Below are 26728 nucleotides of genomic sequence, written 5' to 3'. Positions count from 1 at the left end.
ATTTTGATCGAGATCGATGGGGTGCTGTCTAGCATGTAGTCACCATCGTTGCCGGAGAGTGACTGTGTGGTCTTTTTTGGTCGAAATTCTAAAAACTTGATGGCGTGCCCTCCAGCGTAGCCAACGTGGTCACCATCGACGCCGCTAGCCACAGAGGCGCATAACAAGTGTTCGACGAAATGTTTGAACCTAATACAAGTTTTACTCCGGCTAGGTCCGGCCAAAACTTATTGAAGTAAAAAATACTCCACTAAGGCCTCGTTTGGTCGTCAAGAGACAATAGCCAGGGGACAAAAACCACGGGAGAGATTTTTCTGGCGCACCGTAATCCACGGATAAGAAAACCATGGATGTGAATGTTCCCCGTCGTCATTTCACGCAAAGGAAGAGGTGAAAAGGCCTTCCGTCCAACGAGAATAATCCAGATGCAAAGGACGCGGTGTAGAAGCAGAGGCAGCGGCCAGCGTCGTGATAGAGACAGGGGAAGTTTCTCCGATGGGAGGAGGCGATGGTTTTCAACCCAGGGAATTGGAGCGCGTCGGTGACGGAAGTGCCACTCCCGGCTGTCATCAAATGGGCCTGCGAAAAAAAACCGGGCCGAAATAAACTCATGGTTTACTCATCCAGGGAAACGACGGGGATCCATGATCCCTCGCAACCAAACAAGGCCTAAGTTTCGCTCCTCTATTTTTCAGGAGATCGGTTAGAGATGGTCTAATAAACCGAGGCGCGAAGAGAGGGGATCAGGCCATTGAGATGTCCTTCTGCACGAGACCAAGTTACCCGAACTATCCATGGGTTTCTCGACTCATGCCCGTGACAGTCCGAGGGTTGGATTGTCAACACTGATCATAATCAGCACTCCAAACTACTAGTAACATTCATACTACTTCAGTGCTACTACTTGAGATGAACTCGCAAACATTGTCCAACACTTCCTTACAGGGATCACTAGCCGCATGCAGAACATCAGCACAAGTTTTTTTTTTACTCTCTCGTCGCATCACATGACGGCGCAGGAGTTGGCGTTGTCGTCGTTGAACATGTCGGTGAGCTGGTCGTCCTGCCTGCTGACCTGGCCGGACACGTTGCCGTAGCCGGGCTCCTGGCTCCTGACGTAGCCGGCGGGGGCCCGCTTGTCGTAGGTGCCGGCGACGTAGGGCTGGCTGACCTGGCTGTAGGGCACGTAGGGCCAGATCTCGGCCTTCTTCCCCGTGGACTGCGCCTTCCTCAGCACCTTGCTGGCCTCCACGTACCCCGCCACCGTCACCTTCTGCTGCTTCCTGTTGATGTTCACTGATCGGACCCCTGAAATTACAAACCTCATGGTTAATCCAAGTGCTAATCCACTAGTGTGAAGTCGACGTTATTGATTATATACCTATTAGCTTATGGTTCAGAATCAGATGTTGTAAATGTTTCAGAAAGTAAAGATGCAAAATTATCGGGGTCCATCTGATGCAGCTTCTGCATGTAGAAACATCATTGATGTGTGTGGGTTTTATGTTCAGAAAACTAAACCCTCCATGTGGAAAACTGATTTCGTTGTCCTGCAGGCAGATGTAGTACGCCTTGAATATATTCTTGTGTTCATAGCCACTTTGGTTTGTGTCACACACACACATAAAAATCTTTGTCAGAGAACTCCTACTCATACGCGCCAAAAAAAAAATCTCCTACTCATATCTGGTGAACAGATGGTCTCTGCAAAAGATATAGGGGGCGGACAAAACTGTGTTATAGAGCATTTGTGCTTCAAGGAACATGCTGCTGGATGTGAACAATGAATACAGTCCAATGTGCTGCAGCAAGATTCGTCATGATTCTGTTTTAAACTAGCTGTGCACTCGAGCAGAGGAGCAGAGCAGAGATAGAAGTAGAACCTTTCAAGGAGATGAAAACGCAGCTCATGACTAATTGAACTTAATCAGTTTTCTTTCATAAATGTGCTCATAAGAAATGATGTCCTGTTCAAGTGAGGCAAGATACATTCGTAAAGGCAGTAAAGATGTTTGAAAAGATATTTCGTATCTTGCATGCGCGTGCTACGTATGATCAGCGAGGCCACGGTGCTAGATTGTGTTTAGCAAACTGAAACCTCCATTCGGAAAATCAAATCTATTGGCCTCCATTTTGTTCAGTGAGGGGTTTTACCAAATTGAAACCTACTGTACATTCTTGGGCAAACAGCATTCTTGTAAGGACGTGACAACTACAATTCCAGTAAGGCGCTAATCATATCATACCTGCTTTGTCGGAACCTCTTTCGCATCAAGGCGCGTGTAGAACAGCAGACCAAAGCATTTATAGATAGAAGAAGAGTTCTTTGTGGTTTATACAGTTCATATTTATGCATGCTTCCTACTGTATTTCCTAATGTGAGTACTGAACTGAGTGGATAGATCAAAAATGTGATGCAACAAGAGGCACTATGAAGCGTGTGCACGCCTTGTCTGTTCTTTCTTTCTAAGAAGATCTAAGAAGAAGAGCAGAGGAGCAGAGAGAGAGAGAGGCGGAACCTTTCATGGAGGAGAGGGCGTTCTTGACCTTGCGCTCGCACCCCTCGCAGTCCATGCTGACCTTGAGCTCCACCGTCTGCATCTGCTTCCTCCTCCTCCTGTTGCCGTGGCCGTGGCCATGGCCATGGCCTCCACCGCCCCCCAGCAGCCCGGACAGGTACTCCAAGGTGCCCCCCACTCCCATCGCAAACCCTCACAACAGCAGCAACAGCAAGAGGAAGAAGAAGCTTTCAAGTACCAAGAAGACTCGCGACCAAAGATGGTTCTCTCAGTGTCACTGACCAAAGATGTGAGATATGAATGGGAGGAAGCAAGGCGGTCATTTATACACACGCAGTGCAGCTGCTGCGTGTGATGCCCCTTGCGCAGTGACAGACAGCACTCGACGGGTGAGGAGAGAGGCTTGCAAAAGGACCATGTGAGACCTTTTTCTCTCGCGCGACAGTGGCTGCGTTGATGTTGATGTGACCAGGACAAGGAAGAAGAGATGAAATCAATGGCGCGAGGAAAGGGATAGGACGGGAGCTATAGCTGCGTAGGAGGGAAATCAATGTCGAAGGGTGGTGGTGAGAGGGTTCTTGGAAGTTGGAAGCCACAGTGGCCTAGGGTGGCTATGCCTCTGTCTATGACCTGCCTGTCTTGACAGCCATGTGTGCATCAGTGCATGCATGCATGCGCCCTCCTAGCCCTGTAGGCCTTTGGAAAAGCGCATAGCCAGGACCAAAGCTGCGCAAAAGGTCAAGAAGAAGAATAAGAAGAAGAAGAAGAAAGGCTCTCTGGACTTCTGAAAGAGCAGATTCAGAGAGGTTTCCAGAGATGGTAGTGAATAAAGATAGAAGGGGTAATAATACTGGTAGAGCCAAAATAACAAATAATGGCAATGCACTTGGATGATAATGGCTGTGTACTTGGCCCCGAGATATTTCTTGAAGAGCTTCCAAGAAGAGCCTACCTGCCTGCTCCCTCACCAGCCGTGTTTTGTTCAAGTGTTGGTATACATTTCTTGTGCAGCGACGGGTCTGGGCGAGGGGCACGCCACCGAGACGTGGAGCTAAAATGGGGAGGCGCGTCGCTGTCGAACCTAGCGCTGCGCGCAGCATGTAGCCGACTGGTTGGTGAATGGTGACGAGACACCCCCATCCCATGCCCTGCTGGTTGGTTCCAGTGGTGGACGGTTGCGTGCTTGGTGCCATGGACACCGCGCCGTCCATGACGACGAGGGATCGGCACGGCACGGCACTGACGCTGCTGCTCTACCTCTGCTCTTTGCTGCTCTCCAGCACGGCGGCACCCAGGTTTCTGAGTCTTTTCCGTGGGTTCAAAATGCGTGAGAGATAGAAGATACTCTTTTCCGTGTGCTCAAAAATGCGTGCGAGATACATTGGCGATCTGTGGCCTTTGGCCACCTCTAGCTTCTAATGGTAGGGCGTTGTCGCGATGGAGCCGCCTGCAGTTGGCCGGGTGGTGGTACCAAGGATCGGTCGGTTGTTCGCAACCAATTATTGGCATTTGGCAACAACAATGCCGGGCGTGGAGAGGTTCAGGCGCAGTGTAGTGCATGGTACGTACGTCGATCATTGCAACATCATTGACATGACACGACGGGGCAAACGGCCCGGGAGAAGCATTGCATCGCCACCTTTGGTCGCACTGCAGGACAAAGAGAGACAGACAGACTAAAAAACACAAGGGGGATTCACGGTCGTGTCGACATAAATTTCCAAGACGCAGAGCTGAACAGCGCGCCAGGGATGGTCGATAGGTTTGGGAACGAATTGACGCCGCACCAACCGTGACGCAAATGCGCCCGAAACCACACGGACACGGTACACCACACCACACCACTCGCTCTGCGGTTGCATCACATGCAACTTTCTGGTAAGGATCAGATCGGTGCGTCCACAAGGGAGACGCAACTGGTGACTTGGTGAGTGAACACGCCTAAAACTTTGGATAGCTTCCTGTTAGTTTACGAAGCTGGCAGAAAGATGTGGCTGGGATGGACACAACAATAATATCGCGCCCAACATACCACACCAATACCAAACGTATGCACGATGACAGAAAGTTGAGAGGGGCGATGGAGAGAAAACAGACAGGTGATGAGGGAAGCGACAGCCTATTTGAACACCACCATCAGCCTACACTAGAGGGTTTAGGCTGTCACGCACTCATGTGCAATGATATGTTATCACTGAAGCAACAGCAGGAGCGACGAAATGAAATGTCTCTGAACTTCAATACACTACTTGGAAATGAAATGCCTTTTATTTCAGCAGTTGGTTAAGTCAGGGAAGTGAACAGTCAAGGCAAACTACTCCCTCCGTTCCTAAATATTTGTCTTTCTAGACATTTCAAATGACTACTACATACGGACGTATGTAGACATATTTTAAAGTGTAGATTCACTCATTTTGCTCTGTATGTAGTCACCTGTTGAAATGCCTAGAAAGACAAGTATTTAGGAACGGAGGGAGTACATTGCATCAGAGATTCTTCAGAATCGCGAAACCTTCCACCAGCAGCCAGCAAGATGGCACTCACCAAACAAACGCTAGCTTAATTGCAAATTTATCGACGGAATACTCAAATGTGGTTCCTTCCCTTCAAAAATTATTGCTCACTGGCAACGTTTGTTTGCCACTGAAAAGAGTAACCAGCATTTTTTGCTTCTCCAACTCAGAACAAGAACAATCTGAGCACTACAGCCGTTCTCGGCTTCTAGTAACTTGCTAAAAAGGGGGAGCTGATTATACGAATGTCGCACACATTAGATACACATCATCAAAACGGAATGGGGCAGGGAACAGGGAGGCTGGCTGTCATTAGTATTTAAAACTAGAGAAACAACTTATGGAAAATTGCCTGCATAGTTTGTCGAGCGGTGAGACTTGGAACATTTAGGTTCTTCCATTCCGAACGGCAACGCACCAGTGGCAGTGGCTAATCTGAATCAAGAAAGAGCGAAGAGCTACTCTATATAAGAGCCTTGACACCAAGCTGATGCATCTCACGCAACCGCCAAACTGCATAGTATGATTCTTCTTCTGGCAACTCATCGCTGTCCATGAGTTGCATTGCCCATTGATAGTAGACGGTGCGAATGGAATCCTGGCATAATTCAAGACAAAAACGGGTGTATCACTTCATCTATCAACAGAAACGGACTAGGCTGTTGCCACATATTATAAAGAGAAACTAATAAGAGCACTTTATATGCCTTGAACACTTTGAATTGTTTGAGTGCAGCCCGATCATGTGTGACTTGTGCTAATATAGACTTTCAAGCATCCACATGTTAGAATAAAATGAAAACTTAAGCCTACCACATACTCAACAAACTGCTTGTGCCTATAAAGCTCTAGCACTAGCTCAAAAATTGAAAGAAACGTCTATGAAATGAAGTACTAGTCAGGTCCAAATTCAAGTTATGGAGACATCATGAAACTATTTCACCTAGACAACTCTAGTGACACGATTTGCTCTCTAGCCTTGTTAATAATAGTTAGTTGCACATACTCAGGCATTACAGGAGATATTCAACAAACTGCAGGCGACTATAACATCAGCTTAAGAATTGAAAGAAATATCTAAGAAATTCTAATCAGGTCAAAGTTCAAGTTTTGGAGCTAACATGAAGCTATTTCACCTAGACAACTCTAGTGACATGACATGATTTACTCTGTAAGCTTGACAATAATACTAGTTAAAAAGATTGTACACACTCAGGCATTCCAGGAGATGTTGCCTCTGTCATATACTTAAATGCAATAAAAGGTCGCTAACCACTAACTGAGAAAAAAAAATCCATGCACAAGTAAATTCAATCAAGCATGTTAGTTAGTATAATACGGATGCTAAAGGGCGGCGTCTTCTGAGTTAACAACGGTGTTACCTTCTACTCCCTCCGTTCCTAAATATTTGTCTTTTTAGAGATTTCAAATGGACAACACATGCGGATGTATATAGACATATTTTAGAGTGTAGATTCACTCATTTTGTTTCGTATGTAGTTACTTATTGAAATATCTAAAAAGACAAATATTTAGGAATGGAGGGAGTATGAGCTTACCACACATAAAAAATACATACAAACAAAGTGCACAGCTACATATGGCCCTAGTAAATAGCCTACCTGTCCTCCTTCTGTTACTTGTCCTTCTTTATCACGAATACAATGAATCTCCTGTGTTCGGAACTGAAATGGAGTTTGGAAACAAGGATACACTGTAAGCAGAACAGATAACAAGAACGAAAAAACAATGAATCAATATGCCACTAGGCACTAACCATCACGAGAATGATGGGTGCTGATCCCAACATCTTTGTTTCCCTTACGTCGGCATCAGATATGTGAAGAATCTGCAAAGGCAGTAGAAATTCAGAAGAAAAAAAATATTATTTTTATTATACAAAGAGGAGCTATTTTGCAGTTTTTTCTTAATAAATTCCAGCTTAGGAGCATCAAACTATAGTGTTGTGAAGAACATAGTTTGTACAAGTGAACTAAAATCTACAGAGGGGCTGACAACATTTACAAAGGAATCAAAGAAAAATATAGATAAACGTTGACCTACCTTGTGATCAAAAAACATGCCTTGTGATGCATATCCTTTCCTCTCTCCTTCGCATCGTTCAAGTATTTCCTTGGTGCAGTACTTTTTTAAAGTCTTCAGATCACCCTGAAATTATAACAAGTAACTTTGAGATAATAAAATCGCTATATATTTACCAATGTGCGCATTATTTCGTATGTAAATTAGACAACATGTAATGAATAGTTTGGCACCACTTTCTTCCATGCTTATACACATAATTAAAAAAACAGCTAACATGCTCCATCAATGGTTGGTGGAATCAAAATCTAAACAAGATTGCAAGCAGCAAAAAAGAGGCTTCCGTAGCATTCTCATCAACTCATTTATGTGATGTGGGGTGTGTGGAAAGATATAAATCAAAAGATTTTCCAGAGCAAGGCAAAGAGCGCCAAGGGGGTTGCCATGCTCATCCAGGGGAAAACTGGGCATAAATCATTCATTTGTTCAAACATTTGTGAGATTATAGCCATGAGGTAAGACTTGTTCTGGTAAATGTTTGTGACTTTCTTTCCAAGCTATATGAATAACAGAGCACCTAATTCTTTTCTCAAGAAAATGATAAGAGATTGTTTTTCCTTGGCTAGATGAAGGTTACCTTTGAATATGCGGTAAGAACAGGCTTGATCATTTCTTGAACATCACCAATAAAATCGGATAATGAAAAGGATCTGTGGACAAAATGGTGGAATACAGTTCAGCAACATTCTGAAACTTCTCAAAGTAGAGTTGCATGTCTTACGGGTCACGTCGCCGAATTTCCCTGAAAGATGCTGCAGTAGCGGTCTCTTCAAAAATAGTTTCATTAATACTGCATGGAAGGAGCAAAGACAAATCAATCAGATAATCAATAGATGCATTAAATATTACAAATGAAGAGAAAAGATATCAAGTGCTTTGCAACAACAGGAATAGATAATCACATTAGGTTTCAAGCCCTATTTATGCTACAAGTGGAAGCACGGAGTTTAAAAAAAAGAAATGGGATAAAACAAATAGCATACAGTCAAGGTTGAACAAATAAAAGTTTATAATGGAGTGCGATCATACTCTTGAATTTTCTGAACTACTGGATGGTCACTTGTCTCCCATCTTTCTCGGACATCCTCAGCTACCTGCATTTGTAAGTACACAACATAAAAGTGAATACACATGACCCACAGTTTTTAATTAAAAAAAACTGTGGTTTTCTGATGGTACCTCTTGTCCCTTTGTTACGACAGGTTTGGTGTACTCGTTCACCTTTGTTACGACAGGTTTGGTGTACTCGTTCACCCTCTTATAGACTGGATGACCTCGCATCTTTACACAGAGAAAATGTTTTAGATGGTAGACCGGTGTGAAAAAATAAGGAGGCGGAGTCTCCACTTATGATACCTTATTCTTGATTGCTTCCCATTTTTCACCCACCACTGACTTCTTTGTTGGTACAATAACTATATCAGTTCTTGTACTCTTCTCTACAGCTGCAGAATAAGCTTGCCTAATATGGTTTTTCTTTTTTCTGCTAGAGCTAGAGCTTAGTTCATCTTTGACAATTTCATATCCCTGCTTAGCTAAAGCTGAGACTCTTGTGTCCTTCAATTTTGCAAATGCACCAGACACAACTGGTGAAGCTGATGAAAATGTTGACCTTAATTTATCAAACAACATATAGGCACTTGTGGCATCTTGGGACTTGTCATCTGAATGTGAGGACGCCTCAGTTTTCCCGTGATTTGAAGTTCCATGTGAACCATCTCTGAAGCTTGAAGTTTCTTCCTTTCCTAGTCCAAAGCTTTCCTTCACCTGTAATGATTTCCACTAAATAAAATAAAAAACCTTCTCTGATGGAAAGCAACATCCATATTGGATTACTCATATTCACTTAACACTACCTCTTCTGTAGCAGCAGACATTTTTTCTTTAACATTTGCAGTAACCTGCAAGACAACAAAACAAAATTCTGAACATGGAAAAGAGAAAGAAATGAAAACATGTTTTGCAAGATCAAATGATTGTCTTTGAAGACAATTGTGGCTGACAAGGTGGCAATGGGGATTACCCAGGCGGGTATTGGACTCACATCCCCGTCCCCGCGACAGCCCTCCCATGCCCATTCCCATCCCCATACCCGCATGCGGGGATGAAAATCTTCCCATCCCCATCACCGTCCGGTTTTTTATCCCCATGGGGAAACCCATACACGCAATCAACAACAACCTTCGCTAGCATTTCAATATAGAAAACAACATTTCAGCATAATAAACAATATGTTGTGGCTAGGTTAGGGATTTCTTAGGGCTTTTGGGGCAAAGGGACGGGATGGGTGGAAATTTGGGTGGGTAAGGGCGGGAATTACCTTGGGTCTAATAATTTCAGAGCCCGCATATAAGGCCTTCACGGGTAAGGCGGGTAATGGGCACGGTTAATACTATCCCATCCCTGTCTTGCGCGCTAGGTAAGGTATTTGACCCACCAGCTTCCCCGTGGGCATTAAAGCTAGCACATCCCCGTCCCCTAATAGAATAATTAACCACGGGGACATGGGTAACAGTTAACCATTGCCAGCTCCGCTTACCTTTTTGGATGTTGCCTCAGCTTCAGTCATAACATCTTCAACACTCTTGGAAATTGTCTCGGCTGTTTTCTGAGTTCTGCATAGGGAGGGCATATATGTTCAAAGAAGCCTCTAAAATATATGGAACTTATTACATACAAAGGTTTCAATGAAGTGCTATATGTATACGACTTAAAATGAAAGAAGTGCAGTCTTTTTATCAACTTATACCTTACTTTGAGATCTTCCTTTACCACACCAAGTTTCTCACTGAACTCCTTCATGGATTTCTGGAATTCAGGATTACTGCAGTTCAAACATTGAAGTAATAAAGAAAAATGCAAAGAAAAGAGCAGAGTGTTGACAAGCATAATGGCTCATCATGGTTGTACATAACCAAAGGCGCAAGTACAGTAAGTACATACCATGCTAGCCACAAGTACAGTATGTGTTAAGCATGCTGCTACAATAATTAAATTTTCCTTTTAATTTTGGTGGCGGTGAAGACCATAGAGAGTAAATCATACCTCTTAGCCTCACCCTTCAGCTGCTTTGAGAACTCGTTGAAAACACTTAGATTCCGATTATTCAGATGCCTGTATCCAGTAACGGCTTGCACATTGGCAGTCGTTGCCTATACCACGTTAAAGAATAGATGGCAGTCAGTTAACCACATGCAATAATATAGAGCGATGATACAGTATGAAATAGAGTGTGCAGGAAACAGAATCCAGAAACATCCTATATTGACTACATTTCACATTGAAGGAGAACAAAGACACAGAACTATTTTCAGACTTCTACATCAGATTAATTACTTATTCCTTTGCTACAGCACCATAGAAAATACTCTGGTACGAAGCCTTAATCAAGTGAGATTCCACACACAGGTACTCCCTCTGTCCCATAATGTAAGACATTTTTTGACACTACTGTAGTGTAAAAAAACGTCTTACATCATGGGACGGAGGGAGTATTTAACTAGGCACATATGAATGTGACATGAACGACAAGAAACAAGGTTCCTCTGTTTTCCTTTTCGTTTTTGTTGAAACCATAAATAAATAATTGTAAGTCTTTTGCCTCCCTGACAACTTTAGTCCGTAGTGGTAACTATAACCCTTGATGATCCTATAGACACATCAGGCTATACTCCATCGGTTCTGAACTAACAATACCAAGAATCACAAGCTGGAGGTCGAAAGGAAATGTGCTTCATCTAAAAGCAGCATCCTTGTTGATCATCCCAGCGTTCTCTATTAAGTGATCACATAAAAAAGAATGCAGAACACTACCCTCTAATGTGTACAACATCAACTTAAAAATCACAATCAATTAGAATGAATACTGGCAACAAATATACACTAAAACCACAACCTCGATCTCATCCAAATACTCTCTCGTATATTTCTACAATACACTGAAGCTACAATTTTTGCCCCACCCCAGTGCTTTCTCTCCCATGCCTCCACCACGGACAAGCAATTAGAACGGGACAAACCGAGCATATTATCCCAAAAACCTTCGCTAGAACCCCAATCTACGTTGCCCTCGCCCAATCCAATGCCCCCAGGAGAATCGAACTCACCAATCGCAGCGCGGCCACCGAGGAGGGCCGCCTCAGAGCACGCAGCAGCGTCGAGGTCGCCATCCCTGAAGCAATCAGCGGGTCACCGCGACGGACTGGTAGGATCCCGGCGGCCTCTTGGAGCGGCGGCGGCGGCGGCGGCTCGCCAGAGGTAGAGAGGGCAGGGAGGGGGGATATGAGGAGGTGGGGCCGGAGCCTGGAGGTGGGGAGGCGCGCCGGGGAGGTGGAGGAGCGGCGCTGCTGGCTGCTGGCCCCGGCCGCCGCGGCTGCTAGGGTCTGGGGGGAGAGGCGGAAGAGAGAGGGAGAAGGTTTGAAGGACGGAGAAAAGAGGAAGAGGCTGGACTGGATTGTAAATAATGAAAGTTGCGCGTTTCCTCGTAGCGCCACGAGGTAAAATTGTTCACGAGGCGATAGGGGGTTAGTCGTAATAACGGATTCTTAATTAACACGTTCTTGCGGCAAAAGAAAGCCCTCCTCGTCGGCGACTTTGAATTTGCTCTCCTGATTTTAGTTGTTTGCTCATCGGAAATAAAATAAGAATAAATGACACCCTAAAAAAATGAATAAAATGACTTGTTCCGCAAGTATATGTTTTTTTTTATTTTCTAACGTTTTTTAAGAGAGAACCCAGGAGGGCCGGGCGGGGTACAAGGAAGAGATGATTACAGCATAATAATAGTGCACGTGCATTGGACTAAGCTGGAATCTACAAGCATTCAATTCAAGAAAGAAGACAAGGTAATATGGGTTTTAAGTTAAATCAACAATCATGCATATGAGAGCCACTAAGCATTTTTAATATGGTCTTCTACTCTCAACCCTCAAAGGAAAGAAAAGAAATAAAACTATTTACACGGGAAAGCTCCCAACAAGCAAAAGAAGAACGAGAGATCTTTTGGGGTTTTCATCTTAATTACTACTACAAGCATGGAAATTGAACTAACTAATTTTTTTGATTTTCTTAAGGTTTATCAAACACACAAGAAGAAATCTAGAAAAATAAATTAAACTAGCATGGATAATACAATGAAAGAGTATGAGCATCGACAACTAGAATATTGTGTGAATATGAATGTAAAGTCGGTGAGAAATACGTACTCTCCCAAGCTTAGGCTTTTGGCCTAAGTTGGTCTAATGCCAAGGATAACCTGCCTGATATCCGAAGTTATAACCGGGATCATACTGAGATGCAACAGTCAATGCCTCCTGAGCTGCGGCATGTTGGCGAGCTGCCTCCGCTCTCCTCTCATGTTTGGCTGTCTCCTCCCTGGTAACAACATATCTTCGTTTTGCTTGGTAATCAAAAAGGGAAGGAGCAGGGAGAGTAACATGGACGGCGCGACGTTTGTCAAAGATTAGTCGATACTGAAGGAATTGATCATTCCTCAAAAGAAAACGATGCCTAACCATAGCGTCAAAATCTAAATAAGCGGTAGGCAACTCTATATCACCCTCACGTGGAGATATACCAAGATAATTAGCAACACGGGTCGCATAAATTCCTCGAAATAACTCTCTAGATATATCATTATTATGCAACCTGCGTGCAACTATTGCCCCCAAGTTATAATCTTTATTACGTAATACAACACTCTTGAGGACACAAAGATCAGGGACACACATGTGACATGCTTCATCTTTACCATTAATGCATCTACCAATGAAGAGAGCAAAATAATGTATAGCAGGAAAATGAATGCTCCCTATGGTAGCTTTGTGCTATGTCCCTAGATTCTCCCACAATGATACTAGCAAAAAAGTCTTTATATTCAGATTTGTGGGGTTCATTAACATTGCCCCACTGCGGGAGTTTGCAAGAAGTTGTGAAATCTTCTAAGTCCATGGTATAAGATTGATCATAAATATCAAACAGGACATTCTGAGAATTATGCAAAGATGTATATTTAAATATTCTCATGAATGAATCAGTCAATTGATAGTACTGAGGACACTTATCTTGTATGAAGTCCTCAAGATCGGCATTACGCACATATGCGTCAAATTCATCCTTGATGCCTGCATTGACCATAAACTCTTCTAACGACCACTCACAAGACCGCACTTCAGCTTCCCTTGGTGGTTCATCGTCTTGCTCACGCATAGCACGCCTGGGCCCTCTCTTTGTTGAGGAACCACCTTGGTACATTTTCCTGGACATATTTCTTCCTCTGAAAAATTTCTGAAATTTTTAGTAACTTCAAAATAAAAGTGAATCAAAGTAAACAAGATTGATAGCAACTACTCCCACAAGTGCCTAGAGCCTATATCATGCATTAGAATTACTTGGGACCTCATAAATTTGCACATGCAAGCTCAAAAACAGGGTCACCTATGCAAAAAAAAATTACAATGAATAAAGCACTAGAACAAAAACTAATTAGATCAATGGAGGAGTCACATACCAAGCAACAATCTCCCAAAGTAGTTTTGTGAATGGATCTCTAAGCAAGGAGATCGAAAATCGCATGAAATGAGCTAGAACTCGTGCTTGAGCTGGATGGGGATTTTTTTGGGAGGAAGAAGTGGAGGGGGGCCATCGTGGGCCCATGAGATAGGGGGGCGCGCACAGGGGGAGTGGGCGCACCCTCCACCCTCGTGGCCAGGTACTTTCCCCCCTTGTTGTGTTCTCAGTGCCTAAAATCCTCAAATATTTCATAAAAAATCATACTAAATTTGCAGGGCATTTGGAGCACTTCTATTTTCGGGATATTTTTTATTGCACGGATAATTCAGAAAACAGACAGATAATACTATTTTTGCTTTATTTATTCTAAATAACAGAAAGTAAAAATAGGGTACAGAAGGTTGTGCCTTCTAGTTTCATCCATCTCATGATCATCAAAAGGAATCCACTAACAAGGTTGATCAAGTCTTGTTAACAAACTCATTCTGAATAACATAGAACCGAAGAAATTTCGAATAACACTAGGTTACCTCAACAGGGATATGAACATCCCCAACAATAAGAATATCATACTTTTTTTTGACAGTTGGGAGAGGAAATTCAAAACCTCCAATAATGATAGTTGGAATTTTTCCAATAGAATTGATGCTATGAACTTGAGGTTGTTTCCTCGGAAAGTGTACCGTATGCTCATTATCATTAACATGAAAAGTGACATTGCCTTTGTTGCAATCAATAGCAGCCCCTGCAGTATTCAAAAAAGGTCTATCAAGGATAATCGACATACTACCGTCCTCGGGAATATCAAGAATAACAAAGTCTGTTAAGGTAGTGACATTTGCAACCACAACAGGCACATCCTCACAAATACCGACAGGTATAGCAGTTGATTTATCAGCCATTTGCAAAGATATTTCAGTAGGTGTCAACTTATTCAATTCAAGTCTACGATATAAAGAGAGAGGCATAACACTAACACCGGCTCCAAGATCACATAAATCAGTTTTAACATAATTTCTTTTAATGGAGCATGGTATAGTTGGTACTCCTGGATCTCCTAGTTTCTTAGGTATTCCACCTTTAAAAGTATAATTAGCAAGCATGGTGGAAATTTCAGTTTCCGGTATCTTTCTTTTATTTGTAATGATATCCTTCATATATTTAGCATAAGGGTTTACTTTAAGCATATCAGTTAAGCGCATACGTAAGAAGATAGGTCTAATCATTTCAGCAAAGCGCTCAAAATCCTCATCATCCTTTGACTTGGATGGTTTAGGAGGAAAAGGCATGGGTTTCTCAACCCATGGTTCTCTTTCTTTACCGTGCTTCCTAGCAACAAAATCTCTTTTATCATAACGTTGATTCCTTGATTGTGGGTTATCAAGATCAACAACAGGTTCAATCTCTACATCATTATTATTGTTAGGTTGAGCATCAACATGAGCATTATCATTAACATTATCACTAGGTTCATGTTCATCACCTGATTGTGTTTCAGCATCATAAATAGAAATATCATTGGGATTCTCAGGTGTGTCTACAACAGGTTCACTAGAAGCATGCAAAGTCCTATCATTTTTCTTTTTCTTCTTTTTAGAAGGACTAGATGCCTCTACATTATTTCTCTGAGAGTCCTGCTCGATTCTCCTAGGGTGGCCTTCAGGATACAAAGGTTCCTGAGTCATTCTACCAGTTCTAGTAGCCACTCTAATAGCAAAGTCATGTTTATTATTTAATTCATCGAGCAAATCACTTTGAGCTTTAAGTACTTGCTCTACTTGAGTGGTAACCATAGAAGCACATTTGCTAATGAGTTTGAGTTCACCTTTAACTCTAGCCATATAAACACTCAAGCGTCATATCATGATAGCATTGCTCTTTAATTATCTACCAACATAAGCATTAAAACTTTCTTGTCTAGCCATAAAGCCATCAAATTCATCTAAGCATTGGCTATGAAATTTAGTAGACGGGATTTCAACTTTATCATATCTATAGAGAGAATTTACCTATACTACCTGTGTCGGGTTATCAAGACAATGTGTTTCTTCAATGGGTAGATTAAGACCATGTATTTCATCAATATATAGGAGGTAAATTCTTAACATCTTCAGCTTTAATACCTTTTTCTTTCATAGATTTCTTTGCCTCTTGCATATCTTCAGGACTGAGAAATAGAACACCCCTCTTCTTCGGAGTTGGTTTAAGAATAGGTTCAGGAGCTGGCTCAATTGGCTTAGGAATTGCCTCAGGAATTGGCTCAGGAAGAGTCCATTAGTCAACATATTATTCAATAACAATTCAGCTTGGTCGATTGTTCTTTCCCTGAAAACACAACGAGCACAACTATCCAAGTGGTCCTTGGAAGCATCGGTTAGTCCATTATAAAAGATATCAAGTATTTCATTTTTCTTAAGAGGATGATCAGGCAAAACATTAAGTAATCGGAGAAGCCTCCCCCAAGCTTGTGGGAGACTCTCTGCTTCGATTTGCACAAAATTATATATTTTCTGCAAGGCAGCTTCTTTCTTATGAGCAGGGAAATTTTTAGCAGAGAAGTAATAAATCATATCCTGGGAACTACGCACACAACTAGGATCAAGAGAATTAAACCAAGTTTTAGCATCACCCTTCAATGAGAATGGAAATAACTTAAGGATATAATAATAGCAAGACTTCTCATCATTAGTAAAACAGGGTGGCTATATCATCAACTTGGTAAGATGTGCCACAACAGTTTCAGATTCATAGCCATAAAAAGGATCAGGTTCAACCAAAGTAATTATTTCAGGATCAACAGAGAATTCATAATCCTTATCAGTAACAAAGATAGGTGAAGTAGCAAAAGCAGGGTCATATTTCATTCTAGCATTCAGAGTTTTCTATTTAAGTTTAGCTTGTAATTTCTTAAGATCAGATCTATCATTGCAAGCAAAAAGATCTCTAGCAGCTTCTTCATCCACAACATAACCCTCTGGAACAACAGGCAATTCATACTTAGGGGGAGAACCTTCATCATCACTATCATCAATAATTTCATCGTCAATAATTTCGTTCTCTCTAACCCTAGCAAGTTGATCATCAAGATAATCACCTAATGGCACAGTAGTATCAAGCATAGAAGTAGTTTCATCATAAGTATCATGCATAGCAGAAGTGGCATCATCAATAACATGCGACATATCAGAATTCATAGCAGTAGCAGGTTTAGGTGTCGCAAGATTACTCAAAACAGAGGGAGAATCTAGTGCAGAGCTAGATGGCAGTTCCTTACCTCCCCTCGTAGTTGAGGGAAAAATCTTAGTTGTTTCGTCTTTCAAGTTCTTCATAGTGATCAGTAGATATAAATCCCAAGTGACTCAAGGAATAGAGCTATGCTCCCCGGCAACGGCGCCAGAAAATTGAAGGAAATATGCCCTAGAGGCAATAATAAAGTTATTATCTATTTCCTCATATCATGATAAATGTTTATTATTCATGCTAGAATTGTATTAACCGGAAACATGATACATGTGTGAATACATAGACAAACATATAAGTCACTAGTATGCCTCTACTTGACTAGCTCATTAATCAAAGATGGTTATGTTTCCTAACCATAGGCATGTATTGTCATTTGATTAATGGGATCACATTATTAGGAGAATGATGTGATTGACATGACCCATTCCGTTAGCCTAGCACTTGATCGTTTAGTATACTGCTATTGCTTTCTTCATGACTTATATAAAGTTCCTGCAACTATGAGATTGTGCAACTCCCGTTTACCGGAAGAACACTTTGTGTGCTACCAAACGTCACAACGTAACTAGGTGATTATAAAGGTGCTCTACAGGTGTTTCCGAAGGTACATGTTGGGTTGGCATAATTCAAGATTAGGTTTTGTCACTCCAATTGTCGGAGAGGTATCTCTGGGCCCTCTCGGTAATACTCATCACCTAAGCCTTGCAAGCATTATAACTAATGAGTTAGTTATGAGATGATGTATTACAGAACGAGTAAAGAGACTTGCCGGTAACGAGATTGAACTAGGTATTGGATACCGACGATCAAATCTCGGGCAAGTAACATACCGATGACAAAGGGAACAACGTATGTTGTTATGCGGTTTGACCGATAAAGATCTTCGTAGAATATGTAGGAACCAATATGGGCATCCAGGTCCCGCTATTGGTTATTGACCGAGAATGGTTCTAGGTCATGTCTACATAGTTCTTGAACCCGTAGGGTCCGCACGCTTAACGTTTCGATGATAGTTTTATTATGAGTTTATAAGTTTTGATGTACCGAAGTTTGTTCGGAGTCCCGGATGTGATCACGGACATGACGAGGAGTCTCGAAATGGTCGAGACATAAAGATTGATATATTGGATGACTATATTCGGTCACCGGGAGTTTTCGGAGAAAATCGGAGTACCGGAGGGTTACCGGAACCCCCCCGGGAAGTAATGGGCCTTGATGGGCCCTATTGGAGAAAGAGAGGGGCCGGCCAGGGCAAGTGGCGCGCCCCCTCCCCTTGAGTCCGAATAGGACAAGGAAGGGGGGGCGACGCCCCTCTTGCCTTCCCCCTCTCCCACTCCTTCCTTCCCCCTCCTTGGATTAGGAAAGGGAGGGGGAAACCTACTTGGAGTAGGTTTCCCCCTCCTAGGGCGCGCCTCACCTTAGGCCGGCCCCCTCCTCCTCTCCCCCTTTATATACGGGGGCGGGGGGCACCCCATAGACACACAAGTTGATCTACGGATCGTTCCTTAGCCGTGTGCGGTGCCCCCCTCCACCATATTCCACCTCGGTCATATCGTCGCGGAGTTTAGGCGAAGCCCTGCGCCGGTAGAACATCATCATCGTCACCACGCCGTCGTGCTGACGGAACTCATCTCCGGAGCTCGGCTGGATCGGAGGCCGGAGATCGTCATCGAGCTGAACGTGTGCTGAACTCGGAGGCTCCGTACGTTCGGTGCTTGGATCGGTCGGATCGTGAAGACGTACGACTACATCAACCGCGTTGTGATAACGCTTCCGCTTACGGTCTACGAGGGTACGTGGACGAACACTCTCCCCTCTCGTTGCTATGCCATCACCATGATCTTGCGTGTGCGTAGGAAATTTTTTGAAATTACTACATTCCCCAACAGTGGCATTCGAGCCTAGGTTTTATGCGTTGATGTTATATGCACGAGTAGAACACAAGTGAGTTATGGGCGATACAAGTCATACTGCTTACTAGCATGTCATACTTTGGTTCGGCGGTATTGTTGGATGAAGCGGCCCGAACCGACATTACGCGTACGCTTACACGAGACTGGTTCTACCGACGTGCTTTGCACACAGGTGGCTGGCGGGTGTCAGTTTCTCCAACTTTAGTTGAACCAACTGTGGCTACGCCCGGTCCTTGCGAAGGTTAAAACAGCACCAACTTGACGAACTATCGTTGTGGTTTTGATGCGTAGGTAAGAACGGTTCTTGCTAAGCCCGTAGCAGCCACGTAAAATTTGCAACAACAAAGTAGAGGACGTCTAACTTGTTTTTGGAGGGCATGTTGTGATGTGATATGGCCAAGACGTGATGCTATATTTTATTGTATAAGATGATCATGTTTTGTAACCGAAGTTATCGACAACTGACAGGAGCCATATGGTTGTCGCTTTATTGTATGAAATGCAAACGCCCTGTAATTGCTTTACTTTATCACTAAGCAGTAGCATAGTCGTAGAAGCAATAGATGGCATAACGACAACGATGCTATGATGGAGATCAAGGTGTCGCACCAATGACGATGGTGATCACGATGGTGCTTCAGAGATGGAGACCACAAGCACAAGATGATGATGGCCATATCATATCACTTATATTGATTGCATGTGATGTTTATCCTTTATGCATCTTATCTTGCTTTGATTGACGGTAGCATTTTAAGATGATCTCTCACTAAAATTATCAAGAAGTGTTCTCCCTGAGTATGCACCGTTGCCAAAGTTTGCCGTGCCCAGACACTACGTGATGATCGGGTGTGATAAGCTCTACGTCCATCTACAACGGGTGCAAGCCAGTTTTGCACACGCGGAATACTCAGGTTAAACTTGACGAGCCTAGCATATGCAGATATGGCCTCGGAACACGGAGACCGAAAGGTCGAGCGTGAATCATATAGTAGATATGACCAACATAGTGATGTTCACCATTGAAAACTACTCCATCTCACGTGATGATCGGTTATGGTTTAGTTGATTTGGATCACGTGATCACTTAGATGACTAGAGAGATTTCTGTCTAAGTGGGAGTTCTTAAGTAATATGATTAATTGAACTTAAATTTATCATGAACTTAGTACCTGATAGTATCTTGCTTGTCTATGTTTGTTTGTAGATAGATGGCTCGTGCTGTTGTTCCATTGAATTTTAATGCGTTCCTTGAGAAAGCAAAGTTGAAAGATGATGGTAGCAATTACACGGACTGGGTCTGTAACCTGAGGATTATCCTCATTGTTGCACAGAAAAGTTACGTCCTGGAAGCACCACTGGGTGCCAGGCCTGCTGCTGATGCAACACCAGATGTTGTGAACGTCTGGCAGAGCAAAGCTGATGACTACTCTATAGTTCAGTGTGCCATGCTTTACGACTTAGAACCGGGTCTTCAAAGACGTTTTGAACGTCATGGAGCATATGAGATGTTCCAGGAGTTGAAGTTAATATTTCAAGCAAATGCCCGGATTGAGAGATATGAAGTCTCCAATAAGTTCTATAGCTGCAAGATGGAGGAGAATAGTTCTGTCAGTGAACACATACTCAGAATGTCTGGGTATAATAATCACTTGATTCAACTGGGAGTTAATCTTCCTGATGATAGTGTCATTGACAGAATTCTCCAATCACTGCCACCAAGCTACAAGAGCTTTGTGATGAACTATAATATGCAAGGGATGAACAAGACTATTCCCGAGCTCTTCGCAATGCTAAAAGCTGCGGAGGTAGAAATCAAGAAGGAGCATCAAGTGTTGATGGTCAACAAGACCACTAGTTTCAAGAAAAGGGGCAAAGGGAAGAAGAAGGGGAACTTCAAAAAGAACGGCAAGCAAGTTGCTGCTCAAGAGAAGAAACCCAAGTCTGGACCTAAGCCTGAAACTGAGACTGCAAGCAGATTGGTCACTGGAAGCGGAACTGCCCCAAGTATTTGGCAGATAAGAAGGATGGCAAAGTGAACAAAGGTATATGTGATATACATGTTATTGATGTGTACCTAACTAGAGCTCGTAGTAGCACCTGGGTATTTGATACTGGTTCTGTTGCTAATATTTGCAACTCGAAACAGGGACTACGGAATAAGCGAGCACTGGCCAAGGACGAGGTGACGATGCGCGTGGGAAACGGTTCCAAAGTCGTTGTGATCGCGGTCGGCATGCTACCTCTACATCTACCTTCGGGATTAGTTTTAGACCTAAATAATTGTTATTTGGTGCCAGCGTTGAGCATGAACATTATATCTGGATCTTGTTTAATGCGAGACGGTTATTCATTTAAATCAGAGAATAATGGTTGTTCTATTTATATGAGTAATATCTTTTATGGTCACGCACCCTTGAAGAGTGGTCTATTTTTATTGAATCTCGATAGTAGTGATACACATATTCATAATGTTGAAGCCAAAAGATGCAGAGTTGATAATGATAGTGCAACTTATTTGTGGCACTGCCGTTTAGGTCATATCGGTGTAAAGCGCATGAAGAAACTCCATACAGATGGACTTCTGGAATCACTTGATTATGAATCACTTGGTACTTGCGAACCGTTCCTCATGGGCAAGATGACTAAAACACCGTTCTCCGGTACTATGGAGAGAGCAACAGATTTGTTGGAAATCATACATACAGATGTATGTGGTCCGATGAATGTTGAGGCTCGTGGCGGATATCGTTATTTTCTCACCTTCACAGATGATTTGAGCAGATATGGGTATATCTACTTAATGAAGCACAAGTCTGAAACATTTGAAAAGTTCAAAGAATTTCAGAGTGAAGTGGAAAATCATCGTAACAAGAAAATAAAGTTTCTACGATCTGATCGTGGAGGAGAATATTTGAGTTACGAGTTTGGTTTACATTTGAAACAATGCGGAATAGTTTCGCAACTCACGCCACCCGGAACACCACAACGAAATGGTGTGTCCGAACGTCGTAATCGTACTTTACTTGATATGGTGCGATCTATGATGTCTCTTACTGATTTACCGCTATCGTTTTGGGGTTATGCTTTAGAGACGGCCGCATTCACGTTAAATAGGGCACCATCAAAATCCGTTGAGACGACGCCTTATGAACTGTGGTTTGGCAAGAAACCAAAGTTGTCGTTTCTTAAAGTTTGGGGCTGCGATGCTTATGTGAAGAAACTTCAACCAGATAAGCTCGAACCCAAATCAGAGAAATGTGTCTTCATAGGATACCCAAAAGAGACTGTTGGGTACACCTTCTATCACAGATCCGAAGGCAAGACATTCGTTGCTAAGAATGGATCCTTTCTAGAGAAGGAGTTTCTCTCGAAAGAAGTGAATGGGAGGAAAGTAGAACTTGATGAGATAACTATATCTGCTCCCTTATTGGAAAGTAGTTCATCACGAGAACCGGTTCCTGTGACAACTACACCAATTAATGAGGAAGCTAATGATATTGATCATGAAACTTCAGATCAAGTTTCTGCTGAACCTCGTAGGTCTACCAGAGTAAGATCTGCACCAGAGTGGTACGGTAATCCTATTCTGGAAGTCATGTTACTTGACCACGATGAACCTACGAACTATGAGGAAGCGATGATGAGCCTAGATTCCGCAAAATGGCTAGAGGCCATGAAATCTGAGATGGGATCCATGTATGAAAACAAAGTATGGACTTTGGTTGACTTGCCCGATGATCGGCAAGCCATTGAGAATAAATGGATCTTTAAGAAGAAGACTGACGCTGATGGTAATATGATTGTCTATAAAGCTCGACTTGTTGCAAAAGGTTTTCGACAAGTTCAAGGGGTTGACTACGATGAGACTTTCTCACCCGTAGCGATGCTTAAGTCTGTCCGAATCATGTTAGCTATTGCTGCATTTCATGATTATGAAATTTGGCAAATGGATGTCAAGACTGCATTCTTGAATGGGTTTCTAGAAGAAGAGTTGTATATGATGCAGCCAGAAGGTTTTGTTGATCCAAAAGGTGCTAACAAAGTGTGCAAGCTCCAGCGTTCCATTTATGGACTGGTGCAAGCATCTCGGAGTTGGAATAAACGCTTTGATAGTGTGATCAAAGCATATGGTTTTATACAGACTTTTGGAGAAGCCTGTATTTACAAGAAAGTGAGTGGGAGCTCTGTAGCATTTCTAGTTTTATATGTAGATGACATATTATTAATTGGAAATGATATAGAATTTCTGGACAGTATAAAGGGATACTTGAATAAAAGTTTTTCAATGAAAGACCTCGGTGAAGCTGCTTACATATTGGGCATCAAGATCTATAGAGATAGATCAAGACGCTTAATAGGACTTTCACAAAGCACATACCTTGACAAAATTTTGAAAAAGTTCAAAATGGATCAGGCAAAGAAAGGATTCTTGCCTGTGCTACAAGGTGTGAAGTTGAGTCAAACTCAATGCCCGACCACAGCAGAAGATAGAGAGAAAATGAAAAATGTTCCCTATGCTTTAGCCATAGGCTCTATCATGTATGCAATGCTGTGTACCAGACCTGACGTATGCTTAGCAATAAGCTTGGCAGGAAGGTACCAAAGTAATCCAGGAGTGGATCACCGGACAGCGGTCAAGAACATCCTGAAATACCTGAAAAGGACTAAGGATATGTTTCTCGTATATGGAGGTGACAAAGAGCTAGTCGTAAATGGTTACGTCGATGCAAGCTTTGACACTGATCCGGACGATTCTAAATCGCAAACCGGATACGTATTTTTATTAAACGGTGGAGCTGTAAGTTGGTGCAGTTCTAAACAAAGCGTCGTGGCGGGATCTACATGTGAAGCGGAGTACATAGCTGCTTCTGAAGCAGCGAATGAAGGAGTCTGGATGAAGGAGTTCATTCCCGATCTAGGTGTCATACCTAGTGCATCGGGACCAATGAAGATCTTCTGTGACAATACTGGTACAATTGCCTTGGCAAAGGAATCCAGATTTCACAAGAGGACCAAGCACATCAAAAGACGCTTCAATTCCATTCGGGACCAAGTCCAAGTGGGAGACATAGAGATTTGCAAGATACATACGGATCTGAATGTTGCAGACCCGTTGACTAAGCCTCTCTCACGAGCAAAACATGATCAGCACCAAGACTCCATGGGTGTTAGAATCATTACTATGTAATCTAGATTATTGACTCTAGTGCAAGTGGGAGACTGAAGGAAATATGCCCTAGAGGCAATAATAAAGTTATTATTTATTTCCTCATATCATGATAAATGTTTATTATTCATGCTAGAATTGTATTAACCGGAAACATGATACATGTGTGAATACATAGACAAACATATAAGTCACTAGTATGCCTCTACTTGACTAGCTCATTAATCAAAGATGGTTATGTTTCCTAACCATAGGCATGTGTTGTCATTTGATTAATGGGATCACATCATTAGGAGAATGATGTGATTGACATGACCCATTCCGTTAGCCTAGCACTTGATCGTTTAGTATACTGCTATTGCTTTCTTCATGACTTATACAAAGTTCCTGCAACTATGAGATTGTGCAACTCCCGTTTACCGGAAGAACACTTTGTGTGCTACCAAACGTCACAACGTAACTGGGTGATTATAAAGGTGCTCTACAGGTGTTTCCGAACGTACATGTTGGGTTGGCATAATTCAAGATTAGGTTTTGTCACTCCGATTGTCGGAGAGGTATCTCTGGGCCCTCTCGGTAATACTCATCACCTAAGCCTTGCAAGCATTATAACTAATGAGTTAGTTATGAGATGATGTATTACAGAACGAGTAAAGAGACTTGCCGGTAACGAGATTGAACTAGGTATTGGATACCGACGATCAAATCTCGGGCAAGTAACATACCGATGACAAAGGGAACACCGTATGTTGTTATGCGGTTTGACCGATAGAGATCTTCATAGAATATGTAGGAACCAATATGGGCATCCAGGTCCCGCTATTGGTTATTGACTGAGAATGGTTCTAGGTCATGTCTACATAGTTCTCGAACCCGTAGGGTCCGCACGCTTAACGTTTCGATGACAGTTTTATTATGAGTTTATAAGTTTTGATGTACCGAAGTTTGTTCGGAGTCCCGGATGTGATCACGGACATGACGAGGAGTCTCGAAATGGTCGAGACATAAAGATTGATATATTGGACGACTATATTTGGACACCGGAAGTGTTCCGGGAGTTTTCGGAGAAAACCGGAGTACCGGAGGGTTACCGGAACCCCCCGGGAAGTAATGGGCCTTGATGGGCCCTATTGGAGAAAGAGAGGGGCCGGCCAGGGCAAGTGGCGCGCCCCCTCCCCTTGAGTCCGAATAGGACAAGGAAGGGGGGGGGGGGGCGGCGCCCCCCTTGCCTTCCCCCTCTCCCACTCCTTCCTTCCCCCTCCTTCTTGGATTAGGAAAGGGAGGGGGGAAACCTACTTGGAGTAGGTTTCCCCCTCCTAGGGCGCGCCTCACCTTAGGCTGGCCCCCTCCTCTTCTCCCCCTTTATATACGGGGGCGGGGGGCACCCCATAGACACACAAGTTGATCTACGGATCGTTCCTTAGCCGTGTGCGGTGCCCCCCTCCACAATATTCCACCTCGGTCATATCATCGCGGAGTTTAGGCGAAGCCCTGCGCCGGTAGAACATCATCATCGTCACCACGCCATCGTGCTGACGGAACTCATCTCCGGAGCTCGGCTGGATCGGAGGCCGGAGATCGTCATCGAGCTGAACGTGTGCTGAACTCGGAGGCTCCGTACGTTCGGTGCTTGGATCGGTCGGATCGTGAAGACGTACGACTACATCACCCGCATTGTGCTAACGCTTCCGCTTACGGTCTACGAGGGTACGTGGACGAACACTCTCCCCTCTCGTTGCTATGACATCACCATGATCTTGCGTGTGCGTAGGAATTTTTTTGAAATTACTATGTTCCCCAACAAAAATAGTCTTGATAACCCATAAGTATAGGGGATCGCAACAGTTTTCGAGGGTAGAGTATTCAACCCAAAGTTATTGATTCGACACAAGGGGAGCCAAAGAATATTCTCAAGTATTAGCAGTTGAGTTGTCAATTCAACCACACCTGGATAACTTAGTATCTGCAGCAAAGTATTTATTAGTAAAGTAGTGTGATAGTAATGGTAATAGTGGCAAAAGTAAAGATAGCAGTTTTGTAGTGATTGTAACAGTAGCAAAGGAAAAGTAAATAAGTGAAACACAATATGTGAAAACCTCGTAGGCATTGGATCAGTGATGTATAATTATGTCGGATGCGATTCCTCATGTAATAGCTATAACATAGGGTGACACAGAACTAGCTCCAGTTCATCAATGTAATGTAGGCATGTATTCCGAATATAGTCATACGTGCTTATGGAAAAGAACTTGCATGACATCTTTTGTCCTACCCTCCCGTGGCAGCGGGGTCCTAGTGGAAACTAAGGGATATTGAGGCCTCCTTTTAATAGAGTACCAGACCAAAGCATTAACACATAGTGAATACATGAACTCCTCAAACTACGGTCATCACAAAGAAGTATCCCGATTATTGTCACTTCGGGGGTGTCGGATAACACATAATAGGTGACTATAGACTTGCAAGATAGGATCAAGAACTCACATATATTCATGAAAACATAATAGGTTCAGATCTGAAATCATGGCACTCGGCCCCTAGTGACAAGCATTAAGCATAGCAAAGTCATAGCAACATCAATCTCAGAACATAGTGGATACTGGGGATCAAACCCTAACAAAACTAACTTGATTACATGGTAAATCTCATCCAACCCATCACCGTCCAGCAAGCCTACGATGGAATTACTCACGCATGACGGTGAGCATCATGAAAATGGTGATGGAGGATGGTTGATGATGACGATGGTGACGAATC

The 26728-nt window shown here is 43.0% G+C and overlaps 2 protein-coding genes across 2 annotated transcripts; both read right to left on the bottom strand.

Annotated features, from left to right (window-relative positions):
* Window positions 1-857: 857 nt before the first annotated feature.
* Window positions 858-3343, bottom strand: LOC123044141 (heavy metal-associated isoprenylated plant protein 23). Its single transcript, XM_044466786.1, has 2 exons — window positions 2520-3343; window positions 858-1308 (listed from the first exon to the last, which is right to left on the bottom strand). Exons 1-2 carry the CDS (start codon window positions 2701-2703, stop codon window positions 1004-1006), a joined length of 489 nt encoding a protein of 162 aa, XP_044322721.1. The 5' UTR covers window positions 2704-3343; the 3' UTR covers window positions 858-1003.
* A 1759-nt stretch (window positions 3344-5102) lies between these two features.
* LOC123044140 (mitochondrial import inner membrane translocase subunit TIM44-2) lies at window positions 5103-11582 on the bottom strand. Its single transcript, XM_044466785.1, has 14 exons — window positions 11242-11582; window positions 10181-10287; window positions 9885-9959; window positions 9675-9750; window positions 8992-9036; window positions 8492-8902; window positions 8315-8416; window positions 8165-8229; window positions 7857-7925; window positions 7713-7785; window positions 7097-7201; window positions 6810-6881; window positions 6655-6717; window positions 5103-5630 (listed from the first exon to the last, which is right to left on the bottom strand). The coding sequence occupies exons 1-14, from the start codon at window positions 11302-11304 to the stop codon at window positions 5496-5498; spliced, it is 1461 nt and encodes a 486-aa protein (XP_044322720.1). The 5' UTR covers window positions 11305-11582; the 3' UTR covers window positions 5103-5495.
* Window positions 11583-26728: the final 15146 nt, after the last annotated feature.

The sequence above is a fragment of the Triticum aestivum genome, chromosome 2B (genome assembly GCF_018294505.1).
Source record: "Triticum aestivum cultivar Chinese Spring chromosome 2B, IWGSC CS RefSeq v2.1, whole genome shotgun sequence".
Classification (NCBI taxonomy): Eukaryota; Viridiplantae; Streptophyta; class Magnoliopsida; order Poales; family Poaceae; genus Triticum; species Triticum aestivum.
The sequence above is the reverse complement of the archived record's forward strand: the minus strand, read 5'-3'. Positions and strand labels throughout refer to the sequence as shown.